We start from the raw sequence: 13,052 nt of genomic DNA, 5'->3' as shown, positions 1-13,052 counted from the left end.
CCTCCTCCTCTCCTCTCCTCCTCCTCTCCTCTCTCCTCTCCTCCTCTCTCCTCTCTCCTCCCCTCCTCTCCTGTCTCCCCTCCTCCTCTCCTCCCCTCCTCTCCTCCTCCCCTCCTCCCCTCCTCTCTCCTCTCTCCTCTCCTCCTCTCCTCCTTTCCTCCTCCTCTCCTCCTCTCCTCCTCTCTCCTCTCCTCTCCTCTCCTCCCCTCCTCTCCTTACTCCTCCCCTCCTCCTCTCCTCCCCTCCTCTCCTCCCTCCTCCCCTCCTCTCCTCCCCTCCTCTCCTCTCTCCTCCCCTCCTCCTCTCCTCCCCTCCTCCCCTCCTCCCCTCCTCTCTCCTCTCCTCCTCTCCTCCTTTCCTCCTCCTCTCCTCCTCTCCTCTCCTCCTCCTCTCCTCTCTCCTCTCCTCCTCTCTCCTCTCCCCTCCTCCCCTCCCCTCCTCTCTCCTCTCCTCCTCTCTCCTCTCCCCTCCTCCCCTCCTCCCCTCCCCTCCTCTCTCCTCTCCTCCCCTCCTCCCCTCCTCTCTCCTCCCCTCCTCCCCTCCTCTCCTCCTCTCCTCTCTCCTCCTCAGTAATGGAGGAGGTCGTAGCGGTGTGTTCTGCAGCATCAGTATCGTGTGTGAGATGTTACGTCAGCAGCGCTGCGTCGACGTGTTTCACGCTGTCAAGACGCTGAGAAACAACAAACCAAACATGGTCGACCTGCTGGTAACTAACACACACACACACACACACACACACACACACACACACACACACACACACACACGTTATTAAACATGGTGTGGTTGTTTATCTATAATTATCATATCATTATGATATTATACTGTTTTATATATTATATATTTAATATTGTCTTAACTTTTCCATTATTCCTGTTTAATATAAATATTAAATGTTATTTCATTATTTAGTGTTTTAGTTTTTATCATCACTTTCTGATAATATAATTATATAATAAATTAATTCTTCCTATTATATAATATTTGTCCCGACCATCTGATTGTATATAAATAATTACTTTAAGGTTGTATGTTGACCTCTGACCCCTGACCTCTGACCTCTGATCCCTGACCTCTGATCTCTGATCTCTGACCTCTGACCTCTGTGTCTCTACAGGAACAGTACAAGTTCTGTTATGAAGTCGCTCTGGAGTATCTCAACTCTGCTTAGCCTCAACAGACACCTCCTCATCCTCCTCTTCCTCACTCAGTGATAATGCTCCACACCGTCTGACAGGAGGAAGAGGAGGAGGAAGAAGAGGTGGAGGAGGAAGAGGAGGAGGAAGAAGAGGTGGAGGAGGAAGAGGAGGAGGAAGAAGAAGAGGAGGAGGAGGAAGAGGTCCACTACTGACTGAAGTGAAGAGGTAGAAGAAGTGACATGAGGATGAGGAGGAGGAGGAGGAGGAGGAAGACGAGGAGGAGGAGAGGAGGAGGAGGAGGAAGACGAGGAGGAGGAGGATGTTTTTGCACTGCCTTGTCTGACTGCGAGCACGGACACACTGAACTGTCTCCTTGTTGTTTTTCTTGTTTGTGTCGTAACGATGAATCTAAACGAACCAAAACGACGAAGCTTCAATGAGCTTTTTGTTTCTACGTCGGAGTGGAGCGTCCCGTCCGTGACACACTCTCAGGACCTACCTGAACTCACCTGGAACTGGAACTCAGCGTCCCCGTCTCTTTGTGTTTCCTCTTCCTGTTTGTGTGTTTGTGTCGGTCATTTCCCAAAGCATGCAGCCGCCTCACGTCAGACACACGCCGGCAGGAGGCTTCAGACACAACAACACTGTTACTATGAACGACTCGACTCACAGCTAACAGCCATCGAATGCACCAGAAATAATATTAAAGATAAATGTTCCATTCACTCATTTATAAAATGTGATTTATTCATTTCCCATTTTGTTAATTCATTCATGAATGTATAGTTTGTGTATTTATTTGTGTATCGTGTTGTTGTGGAGAAGAAAACATGCAGAATGAAGCAGAAACAGAAAAACACATCGATAAATTAATAAAACTGGAAATTTAGACGGGAACAGAAATAAATAATGTAACTTCTATAAAATTAAATGAATGAAGTTAATGTCACATTTATTTTAAGAGTGTTTCAGGTGCACTTCTGGTGTATAAATAAATAAATGTATGATTCTTCAGTGTTGGTCGTCTGGTTGTCAGAGACGTGAACAGACTCGTTGTGTTCGTCAGGATTTAAAATCTGTCCGCTGTAACTGACGTTTTCATGACGTCACAACAACGTCTCGCCTGATTGGTCGTGTGGTGGTGTGACATCATCGCTGCATCACGAGAGACAAATCATTCAAGTGTTCTCACTCTTCAGACTTCAACTGTAATTACATGAAATAATCACAGAAAGAATTTTAATTACTGTAAAATGTGTGACAGTGAACAAACAGAGAATTCTGTTTGTGTGGCGGGTCGGGTCAGGTCGGGTCGGGTCGGGTCGGGCTTCGGTCCTACAGGAAGTTACAGCAAAACAATTTACACAAATCAACGAGAATTCAGCACGACTTTGTGCGTCTGTCCAATCACCACAACTTTCACACAAAACCAGTCATGTCAGTCAGCTGACCACGAGGACGCCACGTTAAAGCTGGACACAGCGTTGGAGGCGGAGCTTCGTTCAGTCCTATGAAAGCTGCTCAGTGTCGCACGAAGACAGTAAAGTTCGACCTCCCGGGTTTGAAAATACTCACATCTTCTCTGTCATGCGTCTCATAGAGCCGGCTAACTTCCTGTTTAGCGCCCGGCTCTTCTCGACTTTACAGGTGTTATTGGACCTGATGGCTCCAGTACGACAGTTAACGGGTCGTGTCTCTGGGTTGTGATGCTCAAAAACATGTATCAAGCGTTTTCCAGACGTTTCTTTCACCATGTTAGTTTCTGGAAGTAGTCCATCCGGCTGCGGTGCATCACGATGTAGTTACACAGTTTGACCACTATGACACCGGTCTGCAGAGCCTGGAGCTCCTCCTGGAGGGTTGTGTGGACATGTCGTAGCTGACCTCACTTCCTGTCGTCCTGGTTCTGTCGATGCCCGTGTGCGACACAAAGCAAACAGCTGATGTTCTAACCTACAGCGCAGGTGAACGTGCTCCTGCAGTTTAAATACAAAAGTAAAGTCAGCTTCAGGTGACAACCACCGCCAAAATAAAAGACTGGGATCCTGCAGGAAGTGATTAACGTCAGATATCTGATAAAGAGACTTATTGATCATCAGTCGATCATCTGCAGCCTGAATTTAAATCCTGATGAACAAACGTCTGTTATAGCTCAGCTGACGAATCAACCTCGACTCAACGTCCTCTTACTCGTGTTTTGTCCCGGGTCTCTCAGCCGTGTCACAGACTAAGGTGCTGCCGTTAGTCCTGGTTTGAATATTTTCGTGCAGACTCAGCCTGCTGACGAGGACAGTGTGATGAGGACAGTTTGATGAGGACAGTGTGACGAGGACTATGTGACGAGGACAGTGTGACGAGGACAGTGTGACGAAGACTTTGTGACAAGGACAGTGTGATGAGGACTGTGTGACGAGGACAGTGTGATGAGGACAGTGTGACGAGGATAGTGTGACGAGGACAGTGTGATGAGGACAGTGTGACGAGGACAGTGTGACGAAGACTGTGTGACGAGGACAGTGTGACGAGGACAGTGTGACGAAGACTGTGTGATGAGGACAGTGTGATGAAGACAGTGTGACGAGGACAGTGTGACGAAGACTGTGTGACGAGGACAGTGTGACGAGGACAGTGGACAGTGTGAGGCTGTCCAAAGCGAGTAGGAGGATGCTGAGTGGAGCGTCTCTGCCATCGTCTCTCTGCTGACAAACATAAAGACCTTTATGTTCAGAGTGGCTGTCGTCCGTCTGTCCGTCTGTCTTCTTCGGTGGTGTTTGATGGCTGCAGATTAAAAACTAACCAGGCAGGAAACGAGGGACCGCCTGGTCTCGGACCCTTCAGGGTGCGTCTGTGTTGTCCTCAGCAGCTGGACGGTGCTGGACGGTGGTTCGGTTCTGTTAATAATGTACATAAAGCCGGAGGAGGCGGGACGAAGAGTATTTATTCCTTCAGTTGTTCTCAGTGTCGATGTCGTCGTCCTTCTTGTGAAGCACTCAGAGAGACAATCATGTCCGACCATTCTAATGTTCCACCATCAGAACCAGGAGAGGAACCCGGCCCTGCTCACCTATGACTCTGGGTCGGTGTAACCCTGGTTACTCATGGTTGTGGTGTTGGTTGAACCCTGTTAATGTATGGCTCTGGTGCTGATGAGAACATTATTGTAATGAAATCTTTTATTTATGTTGTATGTTTCCAAAATACCACAAATAAAGTTCTGTAAACACTCTGCAGCCGACCCGACCTCACTCACTACACTGGTCCTGTAACTGGTCCTGGGTCGGGGCTAATCTTGGTCCTGGTCCTAGGTCTGGTCCTGGATCTGGTCCTGGGTAGGGGCTAGTCTTGGTCCTGGTCCTAGGTCTGGTCCTGGATCTGGTCCTGGGTCGGGTCTAGTCTTGGTCCTGGTTCTAGGTCTGGTTCTGGTCCTAGGTCTGGTCCTAGGTCTGGTTCTGGGTCTGAGTCTGGCCCTGGCCCTGGTCCTAGGTCTGGTCCCAGGTTTGGTCCTGAATCCCACTGGGGCAGATCAGATAAAAGCGAGCTAGAAGCTATTGACAAAAAAAAAATCACAATTGTTGTTTAGAAATATTAAAAACAAATATGACGAATGTTTATTAAAAATGTTGCAAAAGAAAAGAAACACGAGGTGAGTCTCACTGGACCAGAACCGGAATCTGCTGTCTGAGCCCAACCAAGCCAGAAGTGCTGGTCCGATTGCTTCCAGAGTCACGTGGTTGTGACCAGCACAGTTTCCAACCAGCTGACGGCCAACACGTGAGCACTGTGTGTGTAGCAGTGTGTGTTACAGTGAGTGTAGCAGTGTGTTACAGTGAGTGTAGTAGTGTGTGTAGTAGTGTGTGTTACAGTGTGTGTAGCAGTGTGTGTAGTAGTGTGTGTTACAGTGTGTGTAGCAGTGTGTGTAGTAGTGTGTGTTACAGTGTGTGTTACAGTGTGTGTAGTAGTGTGTGTTACAGTGTGTGTAGCAGTGTGTGTAGTAGTGTGTGTTACAGTGAGTGTAGCAGTGTGTTACAGTGAGTGTAGTAGTGTGTGTAGCAGTGTGTGTAGCAGTGTGTGTTGTGGCCTGCAGGGTGCAGCATTAACGCGCCTCATCGTTCACCCGGCCGGAAACAGAACAGACCGAAGAAGAAGAAGAAGAAGAAGAAGAAGGAAAAGAAGAAGAAAAAGAAGAAGAAGAAGAAGAAGTGTTTCCGGTTCGGCCCGTCGTGTCTCCGCTGTGTTTCTGTGGGAACTTGAAGCTTTTCTGAGCCGAGTCGCTCCGGAACATTGGACCAACCTCTCACAAACACACGCAGCCGCTCAGCGTGCAGGTAAAACGGACACTTTGATTTCAGCCGCCGGCCTGGTTAGTGAGGAAGTTAGCTGGTGTTAGCACGGTGCTAATGTTAGCATGTGAGGCGAGATTAAACAGAGCGGTTACAGGAAGTGTCCTGGTCCTCTTGCAGACAGACAGACAGACAGAGAGACGGACAGGCAGGCAGGCAGACAGACAGAGAGACAGACAGACAGACACTCTAACTGTCCTGACTCGTTCAGACTCTGTGAACCTTCAGATGTTTGTGACCCAGTAACACATCACCAGACTTCCTTAACAAATGTGGTGATTTTAAGAGTTGTTGAGTTAAAACAAACTTTGTAACGTAGTGAAACTCTGTCTCTGACAGATTCTGAATCATTGTCTCCTTCTTGTAAATTCAGCATTAAATGAAAACAGTCAGTTGTGTGTTTCCTTGTAAAAAGTGTCAGTTTGTGGCAGCATGGCTGTACCAGCCTGTCTGCTTCTGTGTCTAAAGTGCTAAAGTCTTACCTGCCAACATGTAGCAGCTGTTTGAACACACTGTTTACACTGATTTCACCATTTACACTCAATTTATGAAAGAAGAAACATTTTATTGATCTAAACATGTCACATTTTACAAACACACTAAACAGTAACCAGTATAGGCGACTTCTTTGTCCCCAGACTCCCTTAACAAATGTGTCAGTTTATGAAAGAAGTTGGTGATGTGTGTCTCAAAGATCTGATAAACGTGATGTTGTGTTCAGGTCCTGATTGAAAGATGTCGTCTGGACTCCTGGAGCCTCCTGAAGGAGGAGAGCAGCTCTGTGTCTTCCTGCTGAGACATGAGGAGGAGGCGGAGGCCGAGGAGGAGGAGGAGGAGAGGAGGAGGGAGGTGGGCTGCCAGTGGGAGAGTCCGGTGGAGGACAGGAGGGAGGTGGGCTGTCAGAGCGACTCAGCAGAGAGGAGAGACGCTGCTGTCCAGGTGGACCTGCTGAGTCAGCAGCTCAGCTGGAGACACACAGGTGAGACACACCTGCTCACGTCAGGTGACACACCATCTGTGTGTGTGTCAGACTTTAATGAATGACTGACAGAGTCCTGTTTAAATAGATTTACAGTCAACATGGGAAAGTTCATATCAGTGGATCTTTTTTATAACTACAGTTCCCATGATGCTTTGAGGGACAGAAACACGTTAGCATGTACACACTGGTTAACACAGGTAAACTTGATAATAATCAGTAGTTTACTCTGGAAAAACCAGCGACAGCAGAAAGCAGCAGATCATGAACCTCTTGAGACGTTAAACCATCAATCGATAATCTAAATCAGTAATATTCTCAATTAGACACGTTGTTTTTACAGAACTGGTAACTGACGTTTCTCCAGAGTGAGACATCTCACTTCTTTCTGATCTGATGAGAGCTGCACATGCTCAGTAGCGATCAGTCAGCTGACAGGCTCATGCTGCATTCCAGATACACGGGACACCACTCGCCCGAGTATCAACGGTCCGACTCGGGGCTCCTGAGAGTACACCGAGTGGGACAGTTGGTATTCCGACCAAAAGGGGGCGTGCTCGGTGAAATGTCACAAGGCAGCTGACCACACAGAAGCCTTGAGGCAGGTAGCCCTGTTGTCATGGAGATGAGTCAGAGTCAGCTGATGAAGTGATGTGTGTGTGACACCAGGTGGCAGCAGACTCACACTGTGTTGTTGTTGTTGTTGTTTGTGTTGGTGGTGTTAGTGTTGTTGTTGTTGGTGCTGTTAGTGTTTGTGTTGTTGTTGTTAGTGTTGGTGTTTTAGTTGTTAGTGTTGGTGTTTGTGTTGTTGTGGTTGGTGCTGTTAGTGTTTGTGTTGTTGGTGTTGTTGTTGTTGTTAGTGTTTGTGTTGTTGGTGTTGTTTGTGTTGATGTTTGTGTTGTTGGTGTTGTTGTTAGTGTTTGTGTTGTTGTTGTTGTTGTTGTTGTTGGTATTTGTGTTGTTGTTAGTGTTTGTGTTGTTGGTGTTTGTGTTGTTGGTGTTGTTTGTGTTGGTGTTTGTGTTGTTGGTGTTAGTGTTTGTGTTGTTGTTGTTAGTGTTTGTGTTGTTGGTGTTTGTGTTGTTGGTGTTTGTGTTGTTGTTGTTTTTGGTGATAGTGTTTGTGTTGTTGTTGTTGTTGTTGTTGTTGTTGTTGTTTGTGTTGTTGTTGTTGTTGTTTGTGTTTGTGTTGTTGGTGTTAGTGTTGTTGGTGTTTGTGTTGTTGTTGTTTTTGGTGTTAGTGTTTGTGTTGTTGGTGTTGGTGTTTGTGTTGTTGGTGTTTGTGTTGTTGTTGGTGTTTGTGTTGTTGTTGTTGTTGTTGGTGGTGTTGTTCGTGTTAGTGTTTGTGTTGTTGTTGGTGTTTGTGTTGTTGTTGTTGTTGTTGGTGGTGTTGTTCGTGTTAGTGTTTGTGTTGGTGTTGGTGTTTGTGTTGTTGTTGTTGGTGGTGTTAGTGTTTGTGTTGTTGGTGTTTGTGTTGTTGTTGTTGTTTGTGTTAGTGTTTGTGTTGTTGTTGTTGGTGTTTGTGTTGTTGGTGTTGTTAGTGTTAGTGTTGTTGTTGTTTGTGTTAGTGTTTGTGTTGTTGTTGGTGTTGGTGTTTGTGTTGTTGGTGTTGGTGTTTGTGTTGTTGGTGTTAGTGTTTGTGTTGTTGGTGTTGGTGTTTGTGTTGTTGGTGTTGGTGTTAGTGTTTGTGTTGTTGGTGTTGGTGTTTGTGTTGTTGGTGTTAGTGTTGGTGTTTGTGTTGTTGTTGTTGGTGTTTGTGTTGTTGTTGTTGTTTGTGTTAGTGTTTGTGTTGTTGGTGTTGGTGTTAGTGTTTGTGTTGTTGGTGTTGGTGTTTGTGTTGTTGGTGTTGTTAGTGTTAGCGCAGGCAGCGTCAGTTTATCAACACGTTTCCTGTTGGCAGGTTCGTCTGCGATGCTGCTGCAGTGTTTTGCAGTCAGACCTGATGGACCAGACGGTGGCGCTCTGCTGCAGCACTGCACCCCCAACCGGACCAGAACCAGAACCATCAAACCTGCCATCAAACCTACTCAGTCCAGGTCCCAGAGGAGACCGCATCTTCAGAGCTCCAACACCACCAAACGGCGTCCAGCTCAACGCCGCCACCCCCGTGTGTCACCTGTTACTGACCGCCAACAGGAGGAGGTGGTGGTGGAGGAGGAGGAGGAGGAGGAGGAGGAGGAGGAGGAGGAGGAGGAGGAAGTGGAGGAGGACACAGGTGATCCCACCTGGACTCCACCTGAAGCAGGTGAGTGAGGACAAACACTGACAAACACAAAAACTAAACTGGTCCATCAAGTTCTGACTTCGGTCTGTCTGGTGAGGCCTCGTCAGGAGCGATCAGCGGGAGAGGTGATGACGTCATGTGACCCGTCAGAATGTTCTCTGTCGGCACGGTAACTGAGCAACAAGTTGTTTTTAACTCAGAGATTTCTTTTGATACAACAGTCGGTACACAGTGATGAACCTTCACCAGACGACCCACCAGAACACACCTGGTGTCGTCCTGTGTAGCAGTTAGGTTCCGGATGAGTTTAATGTGCTGTGAACAAAGTTTTTATTGAAGCTTATGTTCACCTCAGAATCACACGTCAAGAAAATCCAAAATAAAAACTCTTTCCAACCGGGCAGAGACGCAGAGTAATAACAGTGATATCAATAAATAAAGAATCAGTTTACTGATCAGAACCTGCTGTCGTCTGTTCATTACCTCGTCACTGCTCGAGTGTGCTGGGCTGGTTCTGTTGACAGTCCCTCCAGCACAAACTAGTTTGACTACGATCACGTTTAGACTAAAGGTTCTGAAGCATCTCATCTTTAGTTTCAAATTAAACTCTCTGTTATCTTCTCTTCACATGTTTCATCCTCAACCTTTCTTTTATATGGAGAGCAAACATCGATACATCTGGTCCACCTCCGCTCCTCCATAACAATAAACTGTTTTATGAGTCGTTCCTGATGTGACGTCAAATAACTTCTCCATTGTAAGAATCGGTAGAAGTCTTCGCATGTCGGACCAAATGTATCTTGTCGTTGTTTGGATGAGAGTTTCTCCCTCGAACATTTGGTTATTACAGTAAATCCTTTTTCCGCCTGTTTGTTAAACGGCATCTAATTAACCCGACAGAAGATCAGTTCTCACTGCTGTTGATGTGGTTGACGGCGCTGGAGACCAGACTTCTCGGTGCACGTCCTCCGTTCGTTGCTGATCTTGAGTTTGGTCCAAACTTTCTTTTCCAAAACGTCTCCGGAGCCACGGAGACACTAGATTCTGTCTGATCTCAGTTCAGAACAGTTCTGTGGTTCTGTGAAGCTGTGGAGCCCAATAATATAATATCGTGTCAGGAGGAGACTTACTGTGTTTTTAATGGAATTATAATATTTTGATGCATTTTGTATTATCAGATTATTTTTTAATTAAATACTTTATTGATTTCACTCTCTCTTGTCCTCCCCGTGTGTCTCCAGATGTCAACTCTCACCCGTCTCCCTCGGATCTTGAGGACGTCCAGCTGGACTCAGACTCCCAGCATGCACCTCTGGCCGCGGTGAAGCTGGAGCCCGACACCACCATGTGTGACGTCTGTGGTAAAGTGATGAAGAATAAGTCGAGTCTGGCGCGACACTCCTTCATCCACACGGGGAAGAAGCCGTTCGCCTGCCACCTGTGCGAGCTGCGCTTCAACCGCCGCGACAACCTGCAGCACCACCTGAACCGGCTGCACCCGAACGGCGTCGCCAAGCTGGAGAAGCAGCGCGAGGTGCAGACGTGGCTGTGTGCGGTCTGCGGGAAAACCTTCAGCTGCAGGTCCCGCCTCAAAACACACGAGGTCATCCACTCGGGAGTGAAACCTTTCCACTGCGACATCTGCCCCAAAGCCTACATGAGGACCAACGACCTCGAGCACCACAAGAAGATCGCCCACGCACACGGCGCCGTGGAGTCTCAGCGCTGCAGCTCGCTGCTCTGCGACTTCTGCGGCAAAGAGTTCAAATGCAAGTCGCAGCTCGCCGTTCACTTCCAGACGCACACCGGCGAGCGGCCGCACCTCTGCGACATCTGCGGACGCAAGTTTGGCCGTCAGTACCAGCTCAAACGCCACAAGATCCTGGTCCATGCCAACCGGGTGAACAGCGGGGAGAACCTGTCACCTGATGCGCCATTTGCCTGTGGCGTCTGTGGGAAGCGTCTGAAATCTGAAGCGCTGCTCGCCGCTCACTCTCGCATCCACTCAGGCGACAAACCTCACCGCTGCAGCATCTGTCTGCGCAGCTTCCAGCGCGCCACCTGCCTGAAGCAGCACCACATACGAGTTCACCTCAGGGTCAGAGTGAACGAGGCGCCACACGCCATCGGACGCAGGAGGAGCTCTGCGTCGGGGAAGGAGTTCCCGTGTCCGATCTGTGGCAAAGTTTTCAAATTCAAGTCTCTGCTGGCAAGTCACTCGCTGACCCACAGCGAGGTGCGGCCGTATGGCTGCGACTTCTGCAGCCGCAGCTTCAGACGCCTCAGCCACCTGAAGAGACACCGCGAGGTCGTCCACGCCAACGGAGAGCGCCTGCCGCAGAGCTTCGTCTGCCACATCTGCGGCAAAGACAAGAAGTGCCGCTCGCAGCTCGCCAGACACGTCATCATCCACACTGGAGAGCGGCCGTTTGCCTGTGACCTCTGCTCTGCCCGCTTCAACCGCAGTGGGAACCTCAAGCAGCACAGGAAGCGCATGCACGGTGTGGGGGCGGGGCCTACTGATGAAGCCCCACCCATCCTGTTTGATGATGACATGATGCCCGCTCTGACTTACAAACAGGAAGAGACGGTGGTGGCTGTCGACGCTGCAGGCGATAGCTGCGGGGCGGTGGCGAGCGACGAGACGGACGCCGCTCAGCAGCTCGTCACCACCTGAACGTAAACATGTCACCTGAACTGAGCGCGCTCAGAACGTCCCGCTCTCCTGCTTCATTTGTTTGAACATTTAAGTTTGTGACCGAGAGCCGGTCCGATGGTGCGGACGCAAACTGAACCTGAAGAACTGAAACGGACCTGAGGAGACGGGATTGGCTGATATTTAGTCGGACAGATGGAGAACGTTGAGGGAACGTTGAGGGAACCACCTGACAGCCTTCAGAAGGTTCTGCAGACATTTAGAAACAGTGAAACGAGTTGTGAGTTGATGCTTTGATCCAAATGTGAAACAGATTCTCAGTTTAAAGGAGAATTAAAACGTCGACTTCACAAACAAACGTTTCTTCTTTTTAATCTTCAAACTTTCACTCGTGTCACATGAGCTTCCTCAGCAGACCCTTTTCTTTAGAGTCAGACAAACGGAGGCAGCTGATTGGTTGAATTCACAGACGCATTCACAGGAAGTTTTATGATGACACACACACACACACACCCAGTGTCACATGGTGACGGGAGCCACTTTAACTTCCCATTAATTTTGCCGTTAATCAGATGTAATTAATGAGACAGTTAATAGGCTGACTGATGAATCGTAACGAGGGATTTTCTTTAATCAGTTTATTTCTGGGTCAGTTAACATGAACTGAGTTAATCTGCTGTCAAAGAGCTTTAAAGTCGTTTGAAGTAAAACAAGTTTTTTAATTAAATTAATTCATCTGAGTCTTGATGAAGCTCGCTCATGTTCAGGAACCAGAACCGTGTTCGGGTCTACAACACGAGCAGGGAATGTGCATCGCATCTATAAAACGTGACGTACGTCTGTTCGCACGCATCTCAATCCTCCTGAAACTGCCGTCCGACAGTTTACTACAAATGTGTTTAGACACGCCCACAATCACCTGGTTTGTATTTAAAGGGCCAGAGTTTAGTTTAGTGTTGAGGAGAAATGTCAGAAGCAAAGAAGCAGCTGAAGAAGAGTCATTTTATTTTATGGACTGTGAACTTGAAGTCACGATTGATCAAACTGACAGATGATAAAGAGTTTTATTGACTATAGCAACAAAATTAAGCAGGTCAACGACAGGAAGTGACAGAAGCGATGAACACAGGCTGTGTCCAAATTCAGGGCTGCAGCCCACGAAGGGCGCATTTTACATCACAACGCTGTGTGAAGGCCGTCCAACTTCAGAGGCTCCTTCAAACACAGCCTGGCCTTCCCTCTTTTCGGAGGACGCACCGCTACTATCCTCCGCGGCCTCTTATATCCCAAGATCCTTTGCGCACCACTGCTCAGTCCCGAAACAGAAGAGGAAGCAAGAGAAAATGGCGACATCAAGTGGCGCAGACATGACATTCAAATTTAAGTAATGGGTTTATACTCAGTTTTTAGTCTTTTGAACATCCAACGCCAGATATGTTAAACTTCACATCTGGTGAGGCAACCAGGAAATACTCCGAAGGCTAGACCGTCCCATTTAACAACAGCCTTCAATGACGCGGCCTTCGCGGTCCACGAGGGCCGGGTCCTTCGGAGAGACCTTTGAAGGCCTCGTCCACCGTTGTTAAATGGGACGGTCCAGCCTTCGGAGTATTTCCTGGTTGCCTCACCAGATGTTCCCGCCCCTTACCCTTACGTCACGATTGTGAATGAAGAGATGCATTAAAGTCTGTTTTGGTTCAAATCTATCAAACGTGTA

General features: G+C 48.0%; 2 protein-coding genes across 2 annotated transcripts in view; both read left to right on the top strand.

Annotated features, from left to right (window-relative positions):
- The window catches only part of LOC311249261 (receptor-type tyrosine-protein phosphatase mu-like), a 157,572-nt gene extending 153,207 nt beyond the window's left edge, over positions 1-4,365 (top strand). The window contains exons 38-39 of the mRNA XM_084340158.1: positions 571-706; positions 1,118-4,365. Coding sequence (XP_084196284.1) covers positions 571-706; positions 1,118-1,171 — 190 coding nt within the window. The 3' untranslated portion in view covers positions 1,172-4,365. The remainder of the gene's footprint in view (positions 1-570; positions 707-1,117) is intronic.
- A 945-nt stretch (positions 4,366-5,310) lies between these two features.
- Positions 5,311-11,710, top strand: LOC311249169 (zinc finger Y-chromosomal protein 1-like). The gene is made up of 4 exons (XM_084339988.1): positions 5,311-5,464; positions 6,201-6,458; positions 8,356-8,700; positions 9,921-11,710. Exons 2-4 carry the CDS (start codon positions 6,215-6,217, stop codon positions 11,354-11,356), a joined length of 2,025 nt encoding a protein of 674 aa, XP_084196114.1. The 5' UTR covers positions 5,311-5,464; positions 6,201-6,214; the 3' UTR covers positions 11,357-11,710.
- Positions 11,711-13,052: the final 1,342 nt, after the last annotated feature.

This window comes from Pagrus pagrus (assembly GCF_965226575.1).
Source record: "Pagrus pagrus genome assembly, chromosome: 20".
In the NCBI taxonomy this organism is placed as follows: domain Eukaryota; kingdom Metazoa; phylum Chordata; class Actinopteri; order Spariformes; family Sparidae; genus Pagrus; species Pagrus pagrus.
The sequence above is the reverse complement of the archived record's forward strand: the minus strand, read 5'-3'. Positions and strand labels throughout refer to the sequence as shown.